General features: G+C 36.3%; 2 protein-coding genes across 2 annotated transcripts; both read right to left on the bottom strand.

Annotated features, from left to right (window-relative positions):
* Nucleotides 1-1,019: 1,019 nt before the first annotated feature.
* On the bottom strand, nt 1,020-17,324 carry LOC112570115 (WD repeat-containing protein 26-like). Its single transcript, XM_025248355.1, is given in 14 exon segments — nt 1,020-7,678; nt 8,267-8,440; nt 9,696-9,825; nt 10,036-10,114; nt 10,274-10,419; nt 11,013-11,135; nt 12,989-13,129; nt 13,610-13,748; nt 14,214-14,370; nt 14,554-14,651; nt 15,129-15,265; nt 15,423-15,479; nt 16,461-16,560; nt 16,904-17,324. Coding segments are annotated over 14 exon segments (1,707 nt in total). The 5' UTR covers nt 17,098-17,324; the 3' UTR covers nt 1,020-7,646.
* Nucleotides 17,325-18,429: 1,105 nt separating this feature from the next.
* Nucleotides 18,430-25,077, bottom strand: LOC112570110 (BTB/POZ domain-containing protein 17-like). Its single transcript, XM_025248350.1, has 4 exons — nt 24,558-25,077; nt 24,233-24,307; nt 23,526-23,898; nt 18,430-22,731 (listed from the first exon to the last, which is right to left on the bottom strand). The coding sequence occupies exons 3-4, from the start codon at nt 23,880-23,882 to the stop codon at nt 21,637-21,639; spliced, it is 1,452 nt and encodes a 483-aa protein (XP_025104135.1). The 5' UTR covers nt 23,883-23,898; nt 24,233-24,307; nt 24,558-25,077; the 3' UTR covers nt 18,430-21,636.
* Nucleotides 25,078-25,150: the final 73 nt, after the last annotated feature.

Here is a 25,150-nt window from a genome sequence, read left to right as displayed (position 1 = left end):
GGCCACTCACTGAGGCTTTTCTCTGGGTACTCCAATTTCATCCTTCCCCTTGTTCCATTGTTAAATCACCTCAAGATGGATATACTTTGCTAATAAACCAAGCACGTCTATGTGTATAGACTCACATGCACAGAGATTTGTGTAAGTGGACCACTTTAAATACCTCTATGTAATACAATTTTAAGTAATGAAAATTTGCCCTCTCCCATTCGTTTCACTCTATGAAACAAGGGCAAACCTTTAAGCAAATTGTAAAATATAGTAATATGCAGATGTTAAATATTGTACCCATGATATTGATGATAAACAGAATTATGAAAAGGCATCTGTAGAAGGAATTTCAGTTGGGGATTGTAGTTTTCTAAGAATTTTGTAGGTATGGTTGAATTTACATTATGCAAATTTATGTAAATCAAGAACTGTCCGTTTATCTATATATACTACTAGCATGCACATTTGTGTTAGTAATGAACATTATGCTTTTCTGGCATGTAAGGCCATGACAAAGGTTCTCCACTTATTTCTGTCTTGAACCTGTTTTGTGGACTTGATTCCTATAAATGAGGACATCAACCAATCGAAGGACCATAGGGCAAACCATGAACCAGCAGTCCTTCACAGCCTACATAAAGACAGCTGACCGAGCAGCAATAATCCCATAAAGATCAAGCAATGATCACATTTCAAAAACAAGATCTGTTTATTTGAATTACAGATTTAAATATTTTGTATTATTTCACATAATAGTGCTTAGAATATGGTATTACCATCACTATCCCTTTTGTACCCATGTAAATACCATGCATCCAAGCCAGTAATTTTCATAAAAGCAGACTCAGGAAAAACCCATGATTCCAGATTTCATGTGAGACAGACATGAATGAATAAGAAAAGTTCTTGTGATGAATACAGTAACTGTGAAATAACATTTTAAACTGCACCATGAGCAGGCAAGCACACAAGTTGGTCAGATATCTCACAATCTCTCATGTCTCACAAACATTAACAGCAGACCATTAAACATTGTAAACAGGTTTATTTTTTAGAAGAAATGTAAAAGATAGTGCCTTCCATACTTTAAACACAAAAAAAAAATGGTAAATCTCTTTATTTTTATATCTTAAAAACTGCTAGGCAAGTATGAAATGACAGAGCCTGACAGTGAAAAAAGTGATTAGGGTCAAAGATGGTATGAATCTGTTACCGATACCACACAACACACTCATGTAGAAGTTGCATAAACACACACATACTGTTAAGCACCCACTTACCCACACAAGAGTTTCAAATGTAGAAAGCCAAAGTTTCTGGATACAGGGTTTACTTTATCATGTTAGATCACTCATGCTAGATTCTTAAAAGTTGAGAACTTACAGCAGCCAGTCATATCATAACACGTGTATGCTCTTCTACAAATATACATGCAAAATATTTCTTCTTAATTCCAGACATCCAAAACTACACATTTTACAAGACATCGCATATGTTATGTGGGCATTAGTTGACGACGAGAAGTTTCAAGGTTCCCTATTTTTACCTTTTTGTTGATAGTGTATGAAACAAATGTTTGAGCATAGCCATAGAGCAAAAGGTGTAAGCTGCTCTACATACCAGAAAATTTAACTGAATACAATGATGTACGACTACACGAAAAAATTGGTAAAAGCTCCGCTGTCAGCCCCACCCACCCAAAAGCACCTAATCTTGCTCTGTAATTTTCACCTCTCTGGAGACTTTACAGATGTCATCTGTGAAAAAAAAAGGATATGATAAGGTTATTAATGGTGGTGATAGAAGGGGTGAAGGACAGAGTTCAGGATGTGGACAGGTACAAGAAGGATCAAAGGGCCTTGTTCTCACCAGCACAAAGCTACTCAAGTGATTACATTACACACACAAAAAATAAAAAGAATACAAATTCTATCTAGTTCTCTTAGGAGCATGTGCAAACAATTCTAGAACAATGGATGTTACATAAACTCTGGGTAATTGAAAATGTTCAATCTCTCTTGGATGCTAAATGTGCCAAACAAAATCTGGACAAAAAAAAAAAATGCAAAGTCTACTTCATGAGAAGTGTGTTTTGTTTATTCATTTCTACCTTCATGAACTAAATTTTGACTGTTCACATTTTACATGGCCTTATCTACAATTCTGTGGAAGACCATCTACACATAGCAACTGTTTTGCATCAGTTTTTGGTAAGGACATTCTTAATTGCTCGCCAGCAATGGAGATTTTTGCAACTGGGTTAAGTACCTTTTAACAACTCCTCTGATTTGTACTTTATGATGCTACACTGTAACAGCTGCATTACTGAACCAGCTATATGCTGTTAACATGATTCAGCCATGCAAATTACAACATAAGAGAAGCCACACAGCAGAGCCCAAATCTAGGTGAAAACCTCCACCCCATTCTTTCTGTTCTCAAGATACAAATATGACCATGCATAGAAAAAGATCAATGATACAAGATGTCAGGATTGTGCATGAATCACTTATGCTGCAAAGGCCTCGGCCAATGACACCTGGGTTCAATGAGATTTATTTGTGTACAAATATTACATCATAATTCTGACCTGCTCACACTGATGTTTGTAGACATGTTTCTGCAAAAGAAGGGATGTAGTCACCCAGATGTTGGGAAATATTCTCTTATACTAAGCTTCACCCAATTATTAAAAAATAGTTTTGCAACATTAAACCCACTATCATGTTTTACAGCCTGTCACTGTCATGTAGACTTTACACTCTCACAATCAGATGCCGAAAATAAGCCGTGACATTAATCATCTAGGCCAGTGGTTCTCAAAGTATTTCGGACCGCGGACTACTTTACTTAAGTAAAAAATATGGCGGACCACCAAGGCCAAAAAATCACTCTGTATATGAATTTCAAATTTAAATTGAGGCATTTGTTTCATTACAACTTCAAAACTAAATGTCTTTTGTGACAGTAGTATAGTAATAAGTTGACATAGAACTACGTATACCTCGTTCTTTGTAATTCAAATGTTAAAGCGAGGAATGCATCATTTTAAACATCACTTTGCTGACATGACGACTTTCAGCCGCGGACCACACTTTGAGAACCACTGACCTAGGCACAAAGGGGCCAAACAGATGATTCTGGCTCGTTGCTGATGCAGTCTTATTCATGAAGCCAACAGCTACATCACTTACTTGAACAGGACCAGCCAACCACAGAACATAATTAACAAGAGATTATGCTTAAGACCAACATAAACTGTGCTTGTAGTAATCTGACTTGCGCTATAAACCTCCTGCTCGCCATGGCAGGCTTGACAGATATCCCGTACCAATGTCCACTGGAATACATCAGTGCATACTTAACTTGCTGAACATTACACTTTTTAAGATTTGTTTCACTTAAGATCATCAAAAATGTGCATTATCCTGTAAAGATCTCTGCTTTCTGAATGGAGGAAGGTGGGAGGTTTCCATGCGAACACAATAAGAGGTTGTTTAGGCAAGGGAGCAAATTAATGAGTTATAATTTTATTTCGAACACAAAATAATGAGGTATAGGATATTTTGTTATATTGTTTATGTTCAGTATGGACATTAAGGAATCCTAACTGTCCTGCAATGAAAGAAGCTGCTCCAGGCAGTAAACTTTCGTCATATCAACCTTCGGTGACAGCCAGAGCAAGTGTAATAATGGAAAGGTTCCCCCTCCCCCATTCCATCAATATTTCATTCAAACTGCCATGCAAACAATACTTTGAACATTCTTGCAGGATCAATTAAGATTATGCTTTGAGAAAATTCTATTCTTGCTTCATCAACTACGGTTACTCGACAGAGACAACACACTACCTGCTGGTCATGTAAAACTGTAAATCTGTTAAGAATAAAGTGCAAAGCACTAGAACTGATATACTAAGACATCCATAAATGGAAAAAGTGATGCATATAGGCCAACACCTTCCCTTGAAGAAAGCAAGTTTAGGATACTGATGCTGCTACAAGATAGCATTATCTCACATACAACTCCACCAAATAGTACACAAAGCTTTTGTCCATGTAAACACTTACTACTGACTAGCTGAGCAATTTTTTTTTTACTTAAATCATTCGTCCCCAAAAGCTTTGCCATCCTGCAGACAGGCTTTTACTCTGGACATACTATTCACAGATATGCTAGGGAAATAGAATATGTCTTGTCTATATATAAGTTTATACAAATAATATTTACTACCATTTTATTACAGAACCACAAGGCAATGCGCTCACATCTGGACATTACCAAGAGCTCATGCTGAAAATTTCAGCTTTCATTTTACTTTTTATTTTAACGAAGAGCTATCCAATACTTTATGCAGATCTTTTGTGGAAGGGTTTTGTATTAAGCCTCAATATACAAAACAAACAAACAAAAAAAAAAAAAGACTTGTAGTTGCTCAAGAATCTTGAACTACAAAACATGCATTACCATGTTGGCACTAGGAATTACAACCTATAAAGATATGCTAATCCTTAGAGTTCTCAGATCCTTGTCAAAGTGCTAGCTGGCCTCTCAATAAATAAACTTTTCCCGCATTAGTGGACCCTACACTGTTATAAATAAACACCATACACCACAGTGAACTCACTACTCATGAGACCATCACCATATCATTTTTACATTTCTAAAAAATGAAGACCAGGCCAGCAAAAACAAAACAAAACAAAAAAAAATCTATCTACTGTATGTTTACAAGTCTTTAAAAAACCAGCATATTTTTAAGTCACTGACATAATTTTTAATTTCCTTTCTTTAAACACTTTGACAGGAACATATGCTGCTCCCATGATCAGTCAGATCAACCCTTGCAAAAAGAGCTGCACAACATTTACAAGGTTGCTCTAGCAGCTTCACCTGCATAGGAAGAGTTCTGCTAAAACTGGGTGGTAGCTGATGAAAGCCAGCAATAAACGAACTTCTTCAGGAGGAATTTTCACAGGCCACTTCTTAGAATGCTCTAAACACACAGCTCTCAACGTGCATACATGTCATTGCAGTATGGTCTCAAATCAGCATCCAGGAAAAAAAATACATTGTAAGCTTTACCAAGTGCTTTCAATTCAAAGGAAGGTGTATATTAGTTTTAACAACCAAGGACTGGCAAGACATAACAAAAGTTCATGCATGATATACACAAGCGAATGTAATCCCCTTCCTAAGTTTTGGATCCCATCTTTTTAATCACATACATTTTGTAGTGCTGGCTATTTCCTTCCTTTTTTTGGCAGAACTTATATTTTCTATACTTTCATCATATATATGTTTTTTATACAGGTACACTTTCAGGCAATACTGCTCAAGTACAGTGCAAAATGGTGTCTAGAAAAACCATCAACTCTCTAACAGCTAGTAATTTTGCCATCACATCACGTAAGAATCAAAACTATACTGTTACCCACACACAATCTCTCCAACTACTACTCTCCCTCAGTCCCTATTTTCTGTAAGACCTTCGGATTAAATCAGCATCTGCAATATCTCCCAAAGATAACTTTACTATATTCTTACAAATCCAATAAAATGTTTCATTCATGTCTGCATCTTTAAAAAGTTACAAAAATGTCACCACTGTGGACACCTAAAAAAAGTTCATTCACTACGTGCGATTCAGATATCAAGGGAAGTTCACACTCTACTAAAAATTTAGTTATTATTTCTATTTCAAAGTATATTATTTTTTAATAAATGTTATCTTCAGTGCAAGATTAATGTAAATTTTTCTTTTTTAAAGTTAAAAAAAGCACATTTTTCCCAGCTAAAATATTACTACTGACTTTATGAGTGAGAAGAATATTGTAAGACTGAATATCACTCAAGACTTATTAATGTCCTAATAAATAAACTTAAGCTCAATTGCTGTTAATAAGATGTGAACACTGGAAGTAAAACTCATGATTTCAGCAAGACCTAAATTTATGAAGCCGTCGGCTTTGGCTTTTTTGAAGGGCACATCTTTGTTATGACCCTGTCTCTCCTACTGGCAAGTCTTTCACCTGTACTTATGGGCCTAGCCAACATCTCTGCCATAACAATGACTTCTACATAATTCCTCTACAAAAAAGACATTTCTTTTACTTGTCAAGCGATAATAAAAAGCAAGCTTTTCTTGAATCAAAAAAAAATATCTAACAAAGGAAAATGGGTGTTAAGACAGAAAAGTAGGAGAACCAACAAACAACAACAAAATTATTTAAAAATCCTTCAGTCAGCCAATGTGAATAGGTGAAAAGTAACCAAAATTATTCAAGTTTTTGCAGGGAATAACAATGCGCAGAGTAATATATTTGTCCTGCCCTTCTCTATTGCCTTTGCACCCTTGCCTTACCCAATATCCCACTAGTCAGTTCCGTGTAGCACATATCCATATACACATCCTTAGAGGCTCAAAACATTAATGAATGCCTTATGACAATACCATTTTTTTAGGCCAATAAAGCTGTCAAGCTGCCACATCTGAGGAACAAAATGTCGCTCTTTCTTGCCACCATCAAGCCATTAATTTTGACTACGCTACCCAAATTCTCTTTTCTTCTTCTTCTCCCTATGAAGTGGTGATCCTAATTATAAAATTCATCCTTCAGTTTACAGGAAGTGCAGGTCTACCTTGTTTAGACGCCAGCCATGTGCAAAAACAAACAAAAATTACTCTCTCAATCCTAAGTTTCCTAGCTTGAGGAGTCATGGAAAAAGAGCAAGAAGAAAGCAAAAGATTATGCCAGTTTTGTAAGCAATGTCATATAGATGTTCAAAAGCACTGAAGCAAGCATGAAGAACTAAATCATCTTTACATACACCAATCAGAACAACTGCAGTACATCCTCTTCCCTACCCATCAGACACATTCTATCACAGAGGCCCCATACTATCACCCTCCACAACAGTATCAAAACAACTCGCAAACAGTTATGTTGTAACACCCATCTGACATCCTTTGAAATATGACCAACTCTTCTATGCACTCTGAAATTTTCTTAATGATTTAATCAGAAGGCAAAGTAAACCCACGTGGAGTCCAGTTTATGACTGTGTGCATCAAACACCTACCACATAAGTTACAACTGTGAATAGGTGACCTCTCTCTCACCCTCTACTACCCCGTCTCCCACTCATCACAGCAAGATGCCGAGGTTCAATTTTCTTTTTTTTAATTCACACTCATGATTGTACTGGATTGTACCGTTATTGGTCTAGCTGGGGTTTTTTCCTGCTCAAGAATCATCCACAAAAATGTTCTCCATCACAGTCCACATTACCATCATCAAATGAGATGTCATAGCATCCAGCAACTCTTAACACAAAAATCCCGACAGCATCAACACAAAACTCCTGCTCCAAGAAAACACTCCCCCACCAATCCAGGGAGAAGGATGGGTTTTTTTGCATGCTCCAGCATTTTTTCTTTTTTTTTTTGAGGGAGGGTGGAAGGTGGTCATGTGAATGTGGGTGGACAGCAATGTTTTTTCTGCTCCATTGCTGCAGTTTGGAAACAGATCCTTTCAGTCGAGTGTGGTTGCCTTCAAAACCATCAGGTGGAGACATGGTCAGAGGAAGTGCATGAGATGACATCAGGATGACGTATAGGATGGAAGCTGCTACACACAATAGCACCCACGCTGTCATACTGGTGTACTACGGCCAGATTCGCTGTCTGCAATTAAACAGGTAAGAAGGTGCAGACAGAAACAGTAATCCGAAATTCTTACTGGCAGATATGATTCTTAAACTTTGTAAATGTACATAAAGGAATAAAGGACTAGCACATGCATGGCACTCTGTTGTACTCAATACAAACTTTTCACATCTACGAAACATCACTTCTTATGGTTTTATACAAACATAAATGTTTAAGAGTCTCAAGTGGCATGCTTCCATTGTGTTAAATGACTTCTAATTAGCATTATAAGTATTTTCTGTTTAAAGCTGTTCTAATAAAGCTAGACACAGTGTGTTCAATTTAACTTTAAAAAAAAATCAACTTATTTCCTTCCACTTCAAAAAATGTTTTTTAATTACGACAGGTATTTTAACATGGTGGAACTCTCACAAGTACATAATAGCTGTTCTTTTGCTCCCTAACCAATGACTCATTTCTCTCTTGAAATCATACAGCAAACTCTTAATTCAAGCTGACTATTCAAAGCATGCAAACAGCAGTTTCTCTGGTAAACAACCTCCACCAAGAAACAATATTCATATATAAATATCCACACATATTTAAATCTAAATTGCCTCTGACCTTGCCGTACTTTAGACAGAGGCCCCCAGATGCGAATAGTCCCATCGTCAGAAGCTGATGCAAGCATGCTTGGCTGTTTGGGGTTCCAATGGACACAGTTAACTGTGCGTGTGTGACCCTCTAATACCACCACTGGCTGATCACGCTTAATGTGCCAGATGTATACCTTATGATCTGTGAAAAGGATTAATCAAAGGTCATTTGGACTTTAACTTATTTCAAAGTGCTGTAACTAACATAAAAGCATCTTTCTTATCAAGAAATGATGAAAAGAATAAATCAGCAGATCTATATGGCAAAGTTCATGTATCTCCCAGCTTTTTATATCCAACCTTCTTTCTGGTTAAATCATTTCAAGAAAAAGAAGCACACCCATGAGATTTTATCATTTCTCTCAGGCAGCTACAACCAAACATGAAAAAATATAAACCTCGCAAGTCAGGAAATCAAGCAAGTTTGGTAAACAGTCACTGGTATGAAGCTATGAAGTTAGAGAGCCAGAGAAAACTTTGAAAGCAATGATCTTGTAAACCTGGTAATGCTACATGGGTAAAGATATGTGCATGATTATAAAGGCTTGATTTCTTCTTCAAGTCGAATATCTTCTTTCTTTTTTCCCACTGAACGCTCAGACAATAGCTTCAGATGCCCTGACAAAGTCTGCTCTGTGCTGTAGACACCGTAGGGATCCAAAGATATGTTTATTGAGGCCATGTCTCTGCTCATAGATTCTGGTGGGTTGGGCAGTCCTGCAGGAAATGGGCCATCATCATTGGAGCCATGCCACAGGAGTACTCTGGAGACTCTCCAATATGAAATTTGATGAACATATGGTGTCCCAGAGTGACACGCTCTCAGTCTTATAATTTCCATCTCTTTTTTTTTTTACTCTCTCTCTCCTGTCAAGTGGGTCTTGACTGCAACTGGAGCCCTTTTTCTTTTGCTTGCCTTTAATTATGTTCTTGGCATCAGTAAAGCTGACTGGGGGTCTCCTGGACCAGCCTCTCTAACTCCTTTGCCAGTCTGCTAGCTGCCTCATTGTCAAGGATATTGCACCGTAAGACTGTTCTGTGGATTGTTGTGGAATCCTCAAATCTGAATGCAAGGGCATTCAGTTCCATGTTCTGCCATGTTCTGGCTGTTTAAGAGGGCTTCCAAGACTGAGAAAGCATCAGTAAAGATGATGACTTGGTTGTGAATCTGTTCTATGTTGTCATGAAGTCAGAGGTTATAGCCACTCTGCCAGTCCAATAAAGCGGACCTACAAAAATTTATGTGCCAGTGACTGGATCTAAACTGTCTATCAATGATCCTCGCAGTCTTTCCACTTTACTACCACTCACAACAGAAATGGCATGTGCCGCTGCCCGCACACACGCATGCACACATGCAATCATCTTTAGACGGCCTGAAAGAAAGACAATAAAACCTTCACTGCCGCTGGCAATAAAGTCCTGATTGAGGCCACCAAAGCATGAGAAGATAGTATAGTAGCCTTGTGTCACTCCCTGAAACTTCCGTACCAACACTCTGTCTTTGATATCCCATAAATGTACTCCCTGTAAAAGAAACAGCATAGAATGTTGAAAGCAACCCACGCTTACAAATCTTGTTTACATTACTTCTATAAGAAATAGGTTTATCTTTACTACTGCAAGACTGTTGCTATGAAGGTAAAGTAGAATCTGTTAAAGACAATGATCTAGCTACTTTCCTGAATAAGAAATACCTTTTCATTTTAAATACAGCCAAGTATATAGCACACTGACCTGAGTGGCTACATTTAGTAATGCTAGCCTCCCTGTGTCATTAATTGAGAAAGACATAATAGGGTGGTCCTCTTGCAATCTGAAGCAAAACATTTCAACATAAAAATTAATAAGCCCAATATATTAGGCAAGATTAAAATTCATTTTTTAAAAAAGTAAACATTCTAATATAAAATGATCCTTTCTAACAGCTTTCAGAAACATTCTGTCATTTAGCAATTTCAGATGTATGACTTACATATGAAAGTCTGTTAAATCGTCAAAATTGTATCCCCTGATACGATGATGGGTGTCTGCAGCAAGAACTATCTTGCTGTCTGGTTGACAAACAAGGCACTGTACACGAACACCCTCCCAGTTATCTAAGACATTGCCATCTAAATCCTGTATAGAAACATGCAAGAGAGAAATCAAATATAAGACCTTTTTTGGTATGGAAACTGTAACACGCAGAGAAGCTTTTAGGAATAAAAAAAAATCCAACTTTTCCTATGCAATTTTATTTTTACGTATATATATTAAAAATGCTCTCATCAAACACTTTTTTATTATCATAAACAATACAAGGGGCACAAGTATAAGTTACACAAAACCTACAATAGCATTTTTAATAAATTGCTTTTTTTTGGAGGGGAGGGGGTTGGTGGTGAATATTTATCCTACATGGTGAGCAAAGTGAAATTTTTTTTGAAACATAGCAATAGCACTGGCAAAGATACTGTTACAAGGTCCATGTTCTTGTATAGTTTTAATATGACACTTTATACACTGACAGTCAATGCATTCTTTGTATACAAATCCATTTATGAAACAAAATACTTCTAATGTTGTGTCCAAGATGTAGCTATAGCCAAGTAATCTGCTCCATGCATCCTTTTATCAAATAATAACAAAGATATAAGACAGAGAGTTCAGTTAATGTTTTACTTACAATTGTGGCATATATAAATTCATCGACTATACAGACAGGATACAACTTACACAAATGTAAACTGGCCTCGCGTGCCACCTGCTATAAATTTACGACCATCAGGCTGCCAGGTAGCACTCGTCAAACTGTCTTCTGGGGAATGGCTGAGCTTCTGTCTGAGATCACCTGTCTGCACATGGACATTATGTTCACAGATGATCAAGTATTCAAACCAGTGCTTAACCAGTGCTTTCTATATGCAATTAACTTATTTGCAAATCAAGATGTAGAAAACAGATTTTTACTTTTAGCGCAAAGTTTGTTTAGAGTTTAGACCACTAACAGTGCACTGGTCATGTTATCACCACTCCTATTAATCAGGATGAAAGAATTTTCATGGCGGGGGCCATAAATTGTGACCAGTGGCACCGGACACGCTGACCTGAACACATGGGAGCAGAGTGGAAAGTTTGAGTACCTGCTAACTTTCTGAATTGCTCTGAGATCAAGGAGTGACCAGAGACACCAAACATGCTGAGGGGCAACTCAGCCTCAGACAAATAGAAACTTGTCACTTTTCCGAATCTGCATGCTGACAAGCGAAGGTCCGCCTACAGAAGACATTCCGTTGTGAGAAGCAAACTTGTGTGGATCAAGTTCATGGGAGTATAGATTCCCAAAGGACGGTGGATTATATATATATAAACTGAAATTATATATGCAAGCTGTGCATGATACACGTGAAATGTGAATTATACTTGCGGACTGCGGATGATAAGAGCAAACTGTGGAATGTTGACTGTTCAGTTCCTGTGGAACTTTAGCGTCATCAAGAGTGAAAGAATATCGCCAACAAGCTAAGGAGCCGAGTATCAATAGCTAGCAATGGTGTTGAAATAATTGTTGTTTATGTATATATGATTTATATGTTCCTTTTGCTTAATTATATCTTCTTTTTATATATACATGTACATATCTACTTTATTGATAGTGTGAATGCACATGTGTTGTAACGAAGTAGTTGAGTGTTGTAATTAGGTGCAGTTGAATGCTGATCAGATTAAGTATCCATTGCACAACAGAGGACCCAACCTTTACACAAGAATATGATGAGATAATTACCCTGGAATGCACAAGAATACCCTGTTTTCAAAAGAAAAAACTAAATGAGATAAAAGAACAATAAGACATGTAAGCAGAAAATAAGCGGGCATCAATTGTTCCTATCTCGAGCAATCATAAAGTGCAGTTTTTTGTAAATCAAAATGGAATGAGATACAGCCAATGAGATTGTAAGTCTTTTACACAAATGGTTATGTAGACTGTGTCACCCTCTGATAGTTGATTTTTGCAGGCAGTAGACTTACACAGTCACATCTCAAATAGAAATAAGGGCTTATAACTCATGGTTATCAAAATAAATATAAAATTGCATTTATGAGGAACCAATTTTTGCAGTTTAGCATTTTACTTTTGAACTGGTTACCAGAGCTATTTCCATGAAGAAAAGAATGCGGTGACAGAAATTTCTTAACTTTCTCATCAAAGTCATTTCCTTTACGGTCTAATGCAAATAGCTGGGTTTGGAAATGTTTCATCTAGCACAACTATTGATTTTTTTTCCAGATCCATAATGCTTGTGTAAAAGTACAGGCCAAGGGAAACGGGTGTTTATTTCCTGACTGTTCTTAGTATAAAAGCCTAACTGATCTATTATCTGAATTCCTTTTCTCAACAGCAAAAAAACAACCTAAGCTGCTTTTTCTTGTAACCTTCTTTAACTCAACCTACAGTACACTTCAATTTTTATTTTTCCTTCTCTTCAACCAGCCCCCCTAAATTCACATTCATGAGCATTTGTGTAAATGAGCTTGCAAAGGCTGATTCATTTTCAGGATAACAGAACTTTGAAAATACATTTTAACAGGCTTTCACTAAACCAAAATGAAAATATTCTACATTACAGCAAAAAAACAAAAGGCATTCAGAGCTCAAGACCCAAGAAATATCAATGAGACATTTGCTGCTTAGTACTTAACTCACATTCACATTCCATATCCAAAGCTCTGCACAGTCATCTGGTCCACAAGCAATAACGTGTGAGCTGTCAGGACTCCAAGCTATGAATGCTATGCCATATGAATGGTTGTCAAGTGTCTTTCTTGTCCGAACTTCATGTGTTTCCTAACAGAGATAAAAAATAGTTTGGCTTATGTTGTTAAGAGTTATGCAGACTAAGATCACAATCATAATCCAAAATTATGGATATTTTAAAACACATCCATCATCTTGTAAAGTGATTTTCACCTATGACAAGCATACACTACCTGGGGCCATTTAACAAGACTCTTTATCTAAATCTAAACGGATGATGCCTGACAAACTACAAAAAAAAACAAACCAAGAAAACCCCAGATTCTTCTACCTACTTTTTAGCAAAATATTTACCATAAAATGTGCTTCTACTAAAAAACTATTGCCACTGTTGCTAGTACTGCTGAAGTACTTTTTTTGCTATGAAAGAAACTACTTAAAATGTGTACACAGTACTATAAAATGTAGACAAAACAAGTACTTATGGATCTTCAAGATGAAGACCACCTGAGACCCTGGCTCAAAAGGTTACCATTGTTTTATGCCTATGATACAATTCAGTTTGCTTACCAAATCTACATCCCATATAATTAAAGTGCCATCTTTAGAACCCGAGGCCAATTTTGTACCATCAGGTGAAAAGCGGCAGAACCACACTTCATCACAATGATCGTGCAAAATCTGTGTTGTGAAACATGGAAATTGATCTCTGCAAATACAAAAAAAAGATTACCACATTTCCTGTGAAGCATAGGTTGCCAAAATAATTTATAATGAAAACTCTCTTCAAAGCTCAAGCTCCAAAAATAGCGGTCTTATGCATATCTTATTTATAAACACACACAAAAGTAAATTAAATAACATGTTATAATTCTGGAGACATATATTATCAGGGCTTCTGATTACGCAAAAAATTGCGTACAGTACGCATTAAAAGTTCTTCATTTTCGTCAAATTTAAAGTTGGGCGAATTCAAAGAATCCTTTGATTCTCACTGATAATAAAAATTCAAACTTTCCCCATTACTGATCTATACTGAGACAGTTAAAGGAGACTTTAACTAAATACTATTTTAAAAATGTAGTCAAAAGATGAGTAATACTTAAAAAAAAAATTGTTTTAATTCAGGTATTATTCAATAGTTTTAATTATGATATACAATCGTAAGACGAACTTGCTGCAAGCGTGGTCAATCAGGAGGCATACAGATGAGGGGTCATTGTCGAGGCGTGTGTTGTGAAAGGGACAGCGCTCACGTTGCTGATCAACAGCCTGGTTAAGAAGTGTCAGCAGTCGGCGTGGAGGCAACATGACACTTGGTGGCAAAAACACTACAGCAAAGAAAACAGTTCTATCAAATCAAAATTTTTGTACACCATTTCTTCTTTCCCCACTCTTAAATACCCGCTCCCCATAATACCTCCCCCATCTACTCCTAATGTGCTAAAAACATGCACAGCAATTATAAAGAAGTTCCAAAGAAATTTCCACCATCATTCAAGGCAGCATCTCACTTTGAAGTTTCTCCACCAGTTTTTGTCGAGATTCTGGGCCTTTCCCTTCCCATGATGCTGTTTCACGAAGATCCTCAGGATTGCTACACATCATGTACCTGATAAAAATATCAAAAGTATGACACAAAGTTAGGAGTTGCCCTGGTAGGTTAGATTAAAATGTGATTTTAGAAAAATAATTTTCATTGCTACATTAACAACCTGCATTGATGAGGGTGATCTCATATACAAGCATGACATGATCCAGGTCCCCCGAGTTTGTGGTCTCACAAAGTGTAGCCCTCTACTCTTTAAACTCTAGTAAATACCTAATAAAAGATAATATATATATATGCACTCTTGTAAATTACACAAGCCTTTTACTTTGTTTCATTCAAAAGGAAGCTGACTTGCCTTTAAACATTTTCTCAAGTACAAAGACACTATAAAATCAAAGTTCAGTTGGTTGACTAGACTTGTTGTGATTACCGAATCTGCATTTACAAACTTTGGCGTTTATTTACACCAAACTCATAAAAGTGAGCAAATGCCAAAATTTGATCTCAGAAAATACTTAAGCTTAGCCAGACACTCACGTGCTGAGGGCATGGACACGTTCTGTGTTGTATTTCAAAGGTGTGAGCTCATGGCGTAGGCAATGCAGTGCTTCCATGACTCGCCCATCCTCTAGGTATTCTAAGTACTTCTGTTCCAAGATAAGGAACTTCATTTTCTGAAAATAGAGTGTCTTGGTTACACATTTAGATGTCGAAGAACAGTTTTCAGTAGCTTATCAAAGACCAAAAGATGTTTATAAGTTTATAGCAGCCTTCAAGTAAAATGAGGTACTTGGCATGTCATTGGTGCTTTGAAGATACTCATCAACTTACCAGGGTTCCTTGTGAGCACTCCACCATGTTCTTCAACTCACTTAGGTCATGATCAGCCTGAAGTAAAAAAGTAATCATACTCACACTAAATTATGAATAACAAAAGCAGTTTCAGACACAAACGTACAGCTCTCTGTTTCTTAAGCACATCCACAGGTGCTGTTACTTTTATCTATTTTTCAACCAATTTACTGGTTACTTATTCTCCAGGCATAAATCCTATTATCATTACTATTATTAAAAGCCATTATTATTATTACTACACTGTGTTCTCAGTTTCATCATTTGGCCAGTAAAATTAACACATAAGTCTTGCTGCACTTTGTGTGTGGAACTGGATGTAATACTGTACATGGTAATGATTATCAACATTTGAAAATTACAGATAAAATGTTGACAGTCTTAAATCATTCAAACTTTTTACTACTGAACCATTAGCAAGCAGTAATACAAAAAATACTTGCATTTACTAATGTCAATATACATATTACTTAATTCACTCTTTTGTTCAAATAAAAAAAGTACAGAGCTAAGTCTGACCTGATTTCAGATGACCTCATTCTGCATTTTGGGTCAGGTATTTTTTACCACAATATAAACAATAAACTTTTGTAACACTCATTATAGTCAGTGATGTTTTGCAAATAAAATGTAACCAACAGAAAAATATGTTCATTATATTTAAATATATTTGTCTTTGTATTTCCAGACATACAGATGGGTCATGTGACATGCAAATCATACAGCTGATCTGAAAATAGCACACAGCTCACTATGGTTGCCATCAGCTCTTCAATATCAGCTAGAACCTAAAAAAAAAATAACACTGCTTCTGAACAGGTACAAAAGCCTAACTTTCAATACTGAGAAAGTACTTTTAATCACACGTGATCACATAACACAAAAATAACTCTAGTGATATTTAAACTATTCGAGATCTAGTCTTATAGCATGTATTCAATTTCAAAGAGACGCATATTCTGGAATATAAATAAGATCTAGTGCTGACAATACACGCTTTAAACTGGTGTTTTCTACCTTCTCCCAGTCACCCTCCATGACGTGAGTCCTGAATTTTGCTGCTGATGGGTGTTCCAGCATGCATCCCGACTCTGCGATGAGTTGCTCTGCTGTTTGGCTGAAATTAGGGAGATTGTCTCCAGTGATTATTTACTTGTGTTTAAATCTTAAAATCAATCCAAAACTAAGCACTGGATGCAAATGAAATTGCCAAAATCCATTTGGCATCGATTTTTAAGCTCACAACTGCCACTCTCTGGTAACTACGATTTACTGTAGCAGTCTGCTTGAACAATGCAGAATTGTTTTCGACTAAAAAATAGCTACATAACTGTTAAAGAGGGGAGTGGAAACTTGTATTTTATTTCATTCAAAGTGTAAGCAACCCGCAAAATATGACAGTATTTAGTTTTAGAACTCCATGCAGCTGCAACTTTAATCCTGTGTAACAATCCGCTTACTTCAGTCCAAGGCCTCGCAAATGCTGGCCGATGAGACGAACAATGTCTTGGTCAGTTCTCGACAAGGCCTTCATTGACGAAGATTTTGAATTTTCGATTATATCTCCGTTCGCAGCAGGACACAATCCGTTCTGTTGCGATGTCGTCGCCTCCTCGCTCTCTCCATTGTGCTGTGGGCAGCCATTGGCCTGCATGTTACCACAAGAGATGCGTAGCTTTTTGCGCGGTGGGGGCGAAACACCACCGTCTTCGGAACCTGAAGACGATGCCAGTATTGCTTCACTGCTTAACTATGGTTTGTATTGGTCGGGAAACACAAACCATAGTCAGCACACAAAGGAAAACAAAGGACACCCGAACTATGGCCAGGGCTCTGCGACCAAATTTGTTTTGCTGTGTGACGTCACGACAAATCGTGGGGATGATGGGAAATACCAGCACAAGGAAACTTTACTTTTCGTTAGGAACAAACTGATGGAGACTGCAACAGTTTTTCAAAGTTCATTAATTTATGAAATTGAATATCGTGTAGAAAAAGCTAAAACTCTAGTTTAACGTATGCTCTGTGTTTACATTTACTTGGCGAAAATAGATATATCCGTATCAATATTGTCTGGAACAGACGACGTACACTTCGGTAGTTAATTACCATTGCTGTTCGTACTAAGATTGCCAGATGAAAACACTATTTTGTTTTCAATAAGTTAAAGATAAACCTCATCTTCGGGCAGCGATGGAGCGATACGGTGAATAATGACACAGCAATTTGTTTTTTTGGTTTTTTTTTTTCATTAGTATGACTAATAACGCTAAAGGAAAAAATACTCAGTTTCACTATTGGCTGATTAATACTATTTTGCTCACATTTTAAATTATTATTTTATTTGCAGATTCCATTTAGCAGGCTATCGTGATTCTGTATACTTTTTACGTGTTTATTCACAAACAAGTTTTGCCTTACAGGAGTCACAAGTGGGGGAAGTAACTGCATTTCATGAGAGAAAAATGATTCAATAATTATCTCCCATAAATGCGGGTTGTACTAACCTTTTGTATAATACAAGAATTGATACTCGTGATGTTCTGAGTTTCGGTTTAACTAGTTATTTCATGTATTGTGACTGACTTGCTCCTGTATTTTGAAGTGTAGAATTTATAACTTTTAACTCTTCAAAAATGAGGTTGTAGATTTTATAGTATATATTTATTTTTACTAAATTAGGAAAACCAGAACTATTCCATATCAACAAAGAATAGACAGGGACCTCAAAATAACAAATTTCTGTGGTGATTTCCTTTTTTTGGGGGGGTCTCCCAAATATGTGTATTCCTCGATCTGTGCTTGACAGCAAACCAGTATTTGCAGATTTCTATCCAACATTATTCTGATACTAATGTGTGTGGATGCAGATAGTACTAGATTTGTATGCTTCCAGGCATACTTTGATCCAGTGTGCAGTATTAGATATGCAAATGTAAAGACATGCATGAAACATTTTTACAACAAAGCAATAAAAACTTGCTTCTCCAAGAAAAAGTATTTATTAACCCATAGAATTTTAAGTATTTTATTTTAGCATCAAATTTTCTTCAAATACATTCTAGCCTCTTATTCACTACCATGTTATCTGCACCAACCAATCTGTCAGTATCAAGCCCTGCTGACCAGTTCTCTTTCTGTAGCTTAACATTCATTAAAATCTTTAAATTACTGTATTTTATATTTGAGAGAAAGATTACTGAAACACATCAAGAAGATTTTGCATCTGATAGTCTTATGTTTATATTAAATGAAAAAAAATGGCATAAATGATCAGGTAAAGTCATGCAATACATAGTTTTAAACACCAATATTAATGTATGAAGACAAATTAGCAAGAACAACTGAAATGTTTTCTTTTTTCCATTTCTTCTTAATTCAACTGACATAGAAATGGTGTTTGAACTGAATTTTACATTATAAAATATTAATGAAAATAAAGGAAAGACTAGAACATGTAAACAAGACAAAATTGAACAGATCAGTAAATTAGAAAATTGGGCTATATGATAGGGGAGATACATTAAACAATAAAAGTTGAGGACTAATCAGCATACCGCCAAGCTGCTTCTGCACATCATTTAGTTTTGTGAACCACTGTTCATTACAGTCATTAGCTTGATGTCCTGCTTAGTTTAAATATTCTCAGCAAGAATCTCACTAACTTTTAATAATGATCAATGATTGTCAAAAATGCAACACGAACTAATCTAATTGCTATTTCTAATAGGGAAAGGATTAAAAGAGATGGAAGAATGACAAATACAAATCAAAAATGAAAGGAAGTAGAAAAGAAGACTAACAAAACAACCCCAATGGCTCTTATATGACAGGCCTTATCTAGCATGGTAAACATTTGCAGATGAGACATGAGCATGTGTGGGAAGCTGATAATCTCTGATTCTTACATGTAAACATGCATGTGCATATTTATGTATTGTTATCCAACATCTTATATGCACACACATAGAAGAAGGTATCCCAAGGGAATAAATTGTGCAAAGATTCTGTTCATGAAATAAAAGGTAAACAGCACACAAGAACACTGATAATTGTTATTTATATACAGTCTTTTGATATGTCACTACCAGATATGAGACAGCATCCCATGTGAGCACAAAGTGTGAAATCTACACAGATCAAATGATTTAAGCACCACAAGAAATATAAATAAATTACGACATAGTGATAGATGATGACGAAAGGTATAACATTTACAATTTAGAAATATTCTTAGAACACCCAACACATTTTCCTTTGATAAGGAAAGAATATAACGAAGAGTAACTGAATAATGATGATTATAATAACAGACCTTTGATTATTTGAAAAGTCAATGGAATGAGTATATATATATAAAACCACTTCACACCCTCGCCCCCCTTTGTTTTGGCAGTTATGCTAAAGCACAACACATTGAGGAAAAAAATATGGAACCAAGAAAAAAAAAAGTAGTACTAATGCACTTATTACAAGTAGCTGTATAAATATGCAGATCCTAAACAGCTGTAATTTACGAACCAAGATCTCAATAAAGAAAACAAAATGAAAAAGAATAGAATTGGGAACAGAAGAAGCATAAAGAGAAACAAATCATGAAACCATTTATGTAATTATATTTCCATAGATCACACAGGAATTTACAGTTTTTGAAAGCAAAAAGTCTAAATGGTAAATGTCTAATAAAGCTCAGCTGAAGCAAGATTGCAGCCCTATGCTCCTCGAGGAGTAACAATAAATAAACTTAACCAAAACAAGATAACATCAAGGTAAACAATGGCTCTACTGGCAGCAAGTGGGTATACGAGGCAGGCTTAGCATTTCTTGGGCACGGCATGTGGAAGGTAGAGCCTAACACCTTTTCTGCCTTTTTTTTTACACTCCCTAATAAACGCATACCTAGAAATGCTAGGTGAGCAAAGGGAATTCTCCAGTCATTGACCTGTGCAAATCTCAAGCCAGCAAGTTTCTATGCCAAGGCAGAGCACACTAGCCACAACACAAGGGTGCTTTCCCTCCAGGGTGGACACATAATAAATTATTTTTAATACATAATTTATGATAATGTAATTCCTGGTGTTAAAAATATAAATGACACATTAAAATATTGCAACGATATCCAAGGCCATATAAAAACTAAAAGCTCAGTGAAATTCAACAAGCACAACACCTGGTGTCTAAAAGTCACCACTGATATGTTTCATTAAACCAAAGGAGACAAAACATATAAATATCTTAAACATAAATAAAAATATGAAATCTATTCAAATTTAAATTTGTTCATGGTACAGTCATAAGGATGACAGAGTTAATGTCTGTGTATATAGATTAAAATATGCACAACAGTAGCTTTACTACAAATCTATGACAGGAAAAAAGTGCTAGTGAAAAGATTAATATTTCTCTTTGTGAGATCCATTTAGCGAGGGTTTCCATGTCAAATAACATGATGACATCAAACAATCAAGACTGAAATTTTAGTCACTTAGCTACAACATTAAAAATAGACTAATACCAAACAATACTAAAGCAGGAATTCAGCAGTAAATGTACACAAAAACAGTCACTAAAGCTGTGTCAAAATTATCTGCAATATACCTTCTGGCCAACTTGTAAATAGAAGTCCATATATCAAGAGAGAAAGCCAAATGATGCACTGTAACTACTTTAGTTTTTAAAATTTTGTTAAATGATTATGTGAGTTACCACCAAAAAATTCATAGGAATATTCAACCTTTTTACTGGCATAAAATCTTAAGATTTCTATTCTCAATACTAATTCAAACTTTCATTGGCACCTTAAATAAAACAAGGAAAAAAGATGTTTAAATGATAAAGCATTCAAATTTACTAAGCAAATTACATGCTTTTAACTTTGTCCAGTTCCTAATAGCTTCTAAATTATACTGTATACAGTTCACTTGACCATGTGTAGAGGTAAAACATCTCAATTTGATAAGCAAGAATCTAAACCATAAGGAGTAAACAGTCTTGAAAGGAAAAGACAAAATATTCAATTTTAGATTATTTTATCTGACCAAAAAATGAAAAAAGAAATGCAAAATTTTTTTCTAGAACTCAAGGACAAAAATAGATACTTTTTTCTTTTCCCTAGATTTTTGGGTCTATGCATTGACTTATTTGACAGACCAAGTAATCAATGCTTTATCAAAAGAAAAAAAATCTTCCCATTTCAGTCAGCTGGTCGGAGAGATATCTGTAATATAAGAGAGTCATTGACAACAAAAGGTGATCCTAGTTCCATCAACTCTGCCACGGTAATTTTTTTGTCCATCTCTGTGTCTGTTGTGTAGCGTGTTTTGGAGAAAGTTTTGCGGCCAGAGACAGACTTCAAAATCTGATGATTGTTGACAATAGAGAGATAGTATTCTACAGGTCGAGGTTGGTCTAGGATCAAGTTAGAATACAAAAGAATTCTAAAGTCATCACTAGTGGAGGAGAACCCTTTAGGATGAACCTTCAGCTCCCATTCCCATGTCTGGGCAGGATATGAAGAAGCCCGTGTTGAAAATCTAAAGCTTACTTCAGCACCTTTCGGATAGGAAGAAAATCTGTGGACAACAAAGCGCTTATCCCACCGAAGGTCACAGTAACTACGTACAAGAAAACTGGATTTTGTAAAATCTTTTATTTTAGCACGGGTTGTGAGAGGCAAGGCAAGAAATTTGTATGCTTGCATGATGTGCTTTTGAAACAGGTGAGGGTAGCTTTCCACTAATGAAGACAATTCCAGCTGGTTGAGCTGATCAGCAGTCATCATTGGAAAGCGAATGTACTCAAGTATATCATCCAGGTTCCCCTCCAGATTGTCAAGGCGTTTTGGATGTGAAGGAGACAGCAGCCAGCGTATCACTGCCTGCCACAGTTCATACTCATCTTTCACCCTTAGATTTGATGACCTTAAAAACTCAATCAGTTGGTCACGATCTAAATTCACCCACTCTTCATGCCATTCTGCGGAGCTCATCAGCTCATCCATCTGGGATGATAAGGCTGTTATGCAAGAAAGTATAAGACCTTCATGGAAACACTTTGTAGCATACTGAAACCAAACATGAAATACATCTTTCAGTTGAAGTTTTGGTATGATGAAGGAGCAGGCAAAATCTATGCACACACTGCGAAGGTCAGTGACGTTGTATTTGTCAGCAAGAATCAACACAGGCAAGGTGGTATCCATGTTCAACTTAACATGGCAGCCATACAGGAACCGCAGGAAGCGAGGGAAGACTTTTGCACACATGCTTTCCTCCACCAAAGTTATTTCCTGCAGTGACGAAGGAAAAAAGTTCAATTAGATCTACAAAGATGATTATAGCAAACTTGGCAGATAACAGCAGCTAACCGTAACCCTAACTTTTAAATTTACTACTATGTAGAGATTGATATGCAGACCTGAAGTGATAATAGAGTCTCTGTAATCAAACAGTAATTGAAAGACGATCGATCTGTGATATAGAAAGGAGCATTTGCAGCCTGGATTACGATTTTTCAAATGAGTTGTGCACATTGGGAGCAGCTTTTCGCTACATATCTTTAATCTCATATGGCATTCTATGTTGCGTGCGTCCGTGTATGACTGTGGGTCTTTTTTCTGTAAAGCACCATGAGCCTGCTTATAGGACCAGGATATGCCTGGGGTTATATAAATTCAATGTAGTATTATTATTATTACATTCCCATGCATATGTCTTAAAGAGCTGTTATATGAAAACATTTGAAATGTTTTGGAATCATAATTTTATTTCTATTTTTAAAATTAGTCAAGACATCTTTCATATTTAGAAAGAAAATTCTATCACGAGCCAAACAAGATTTACACAAACTGGATTTAAAGTTTGTCTTGGGTTGGAAGTGCTTCAGCTATGTGGCAAATTCTGAAAAGGGAACACCTGTTATGTTGGACAGTTTTAAGTTTAACTAGGGGTGTTCCAAGTTTGCAGGTTTTACTGTATTGGTAAAATAAGCTATGGCGACAAATTTAACATCCAAGTTAGCACCTCTGTTTACAATTTCATTTGACAAAACAAATGACAATGGAATATGGTGCATTAAACCTACATGATCTTTGGCCACCGTTGATTCCCACTCGGAGCTGAACATACGCTCAAACACATCACTTGAACGCACAAGAATCAGCTTATGGGCAAAATACCTTTCATTGCCAACCACTAATATAACATCACTCAGCAAAGGACTGTTGCAGAATTTGGCTTGCTCCACAAGTGCCTGGCGTTCATTGCCATGGCAGTCAATACCTTCTGGACTCTCAAGAGCAAGAGAAAGTGAGGCTGGTGACTGAGGAGATGATGAATCCTGGGATGCAGGACTGGTCACATGCTCTAGGTAGTCCTCATCTCCCTCACCCAAAAGCAGTTCCAGGGGAATAACTGGAGCTTGCCGTGGAGGAGATGCCATCTTGTTTGAAATAAGGCTTGAACCAAAAAAAGCAGGAAAAATCCTTTGATAATGAATGTGAAATATAGATCAAAACCAAATAAACAATTTTTGACTGTTTCTTTCAATTCAAGAAACTAAATCATTAACGGTAAAACAGTAATTAAATAGTTTTTTAAAATGAAAATACTACAAAACAACTGCACTGTCAAAGTGCATTTGCATTTTATTTCTCTATGAAAAGCCAAACCCGTTATTATTTTGTGAATGTGACCGTACATAATGAATGTATGACGCCTCACACTTCCATTACAAATGTTTTTCCAGTTCACATATACCTGTGTGCATGAATTAAAATAAAAAGTCTATACCTGGCGTGATTGCAGTGTGTCGAAGGCGTGCCCAGAACTAATAATATGCATTATACGTGTCCAGCGAATCTGCAACTGCATCAAAAATGTACGATGTTAGTAAGTAAATTACCATTACAAATTATCTATGTATACAGCAATATAAGAGATCGATGTTAGCTAGATCCAACTAAAAATTCAGATTCTTGTAGAAGCAGCTGCAATCGTCTAACATCATCTAGCGGTTGAATAAAGGGAAACGTGCGCTGAACGTTTCAATGATAAGAGCACCAAAATAATGCAAACGTGCAAAGAATCAAACACAATCAAAAATACTGGTACTTACAGCATGTACTCGCCTCCAGTTAACACCACTCCCTTATGTTGTATTTACTATGCACGAATGAGATCAGCCTGCATGCTATTTTCGGATTGCGTTTTCAGCTGTTTCTTTCATTAACTTAACAAATCTTCTTTCCAAAGATCGTCGTAGGGGAGTTAATTGAATAGAACTGCCGTCGAGGACAATCTCCCGTGCAAAGCGCATTCAAAAATCAGAGGTTTGCACTTAAACAAATAAATTTAAAAAGCTATAACTGTACTTTAGTAAAGCTCACGATATCATGACATTTTTTTTACAAACTGGAAAAAATAGGCTAGAAACAGTGATTTACGATTATAGCTGTTGGATAGGGTAAAGAGTTCTCCCCTCCCAGTTTTATGCCTCAATGTCAATGCGTCGTAGTGATTCCTAAAGTTTTCCCTGAAAAGAAAGCCCTCTAATCAGTTTTAATTAGTATGATTTTATGCATGCTTAGATTAGAATCCCGTTACTTTTCAAGACGATTTGAGCAGACGTGTGTGTGTGTGAGAGAGAGAGGAAGACAGATTATGCAAGTAGTAATTCGTTTGCAAAATTATTTCACACGTCAGCCAAAC

Source organism: Pomacea canaliculata, linkage group LG8 (genome assembly GCF_003073045.1).
Source record: "Pomacea canaliculata isolate SZHN2017 linkage group LG8, ASM307304v1, whole genome shotgun sequence".
Lineage (NCBI taxonomy): Eukaryota > Metazoa > Mollusca > Gastropoda > Architaenioglossa > Ampullariidae > Pomacea > Pomacea canaliculata.
Note: the sequence above shows the minus strand (reverse complement) of the source record. Positions and strands in the feature narration are given on the sequence as shown.

Excerpts from the sequence above, each read along its gene's own strand:
- LOC112570110 (XM_025248350.1), bottom strand. The coding sequence starts at position 23,882 with ATGGCATCTCCTCCACGGCAAGCTCCAGTTATTCCCCTGGAACTGCTT. Across the intron at positions 22,732-23,525 it reads CAACGGTGGCCAAAGATCAT|GAAATAACTTTGGTGGAGGA; the intron begins GTAGGTTTAATG and ends TCGTCACTGCAG.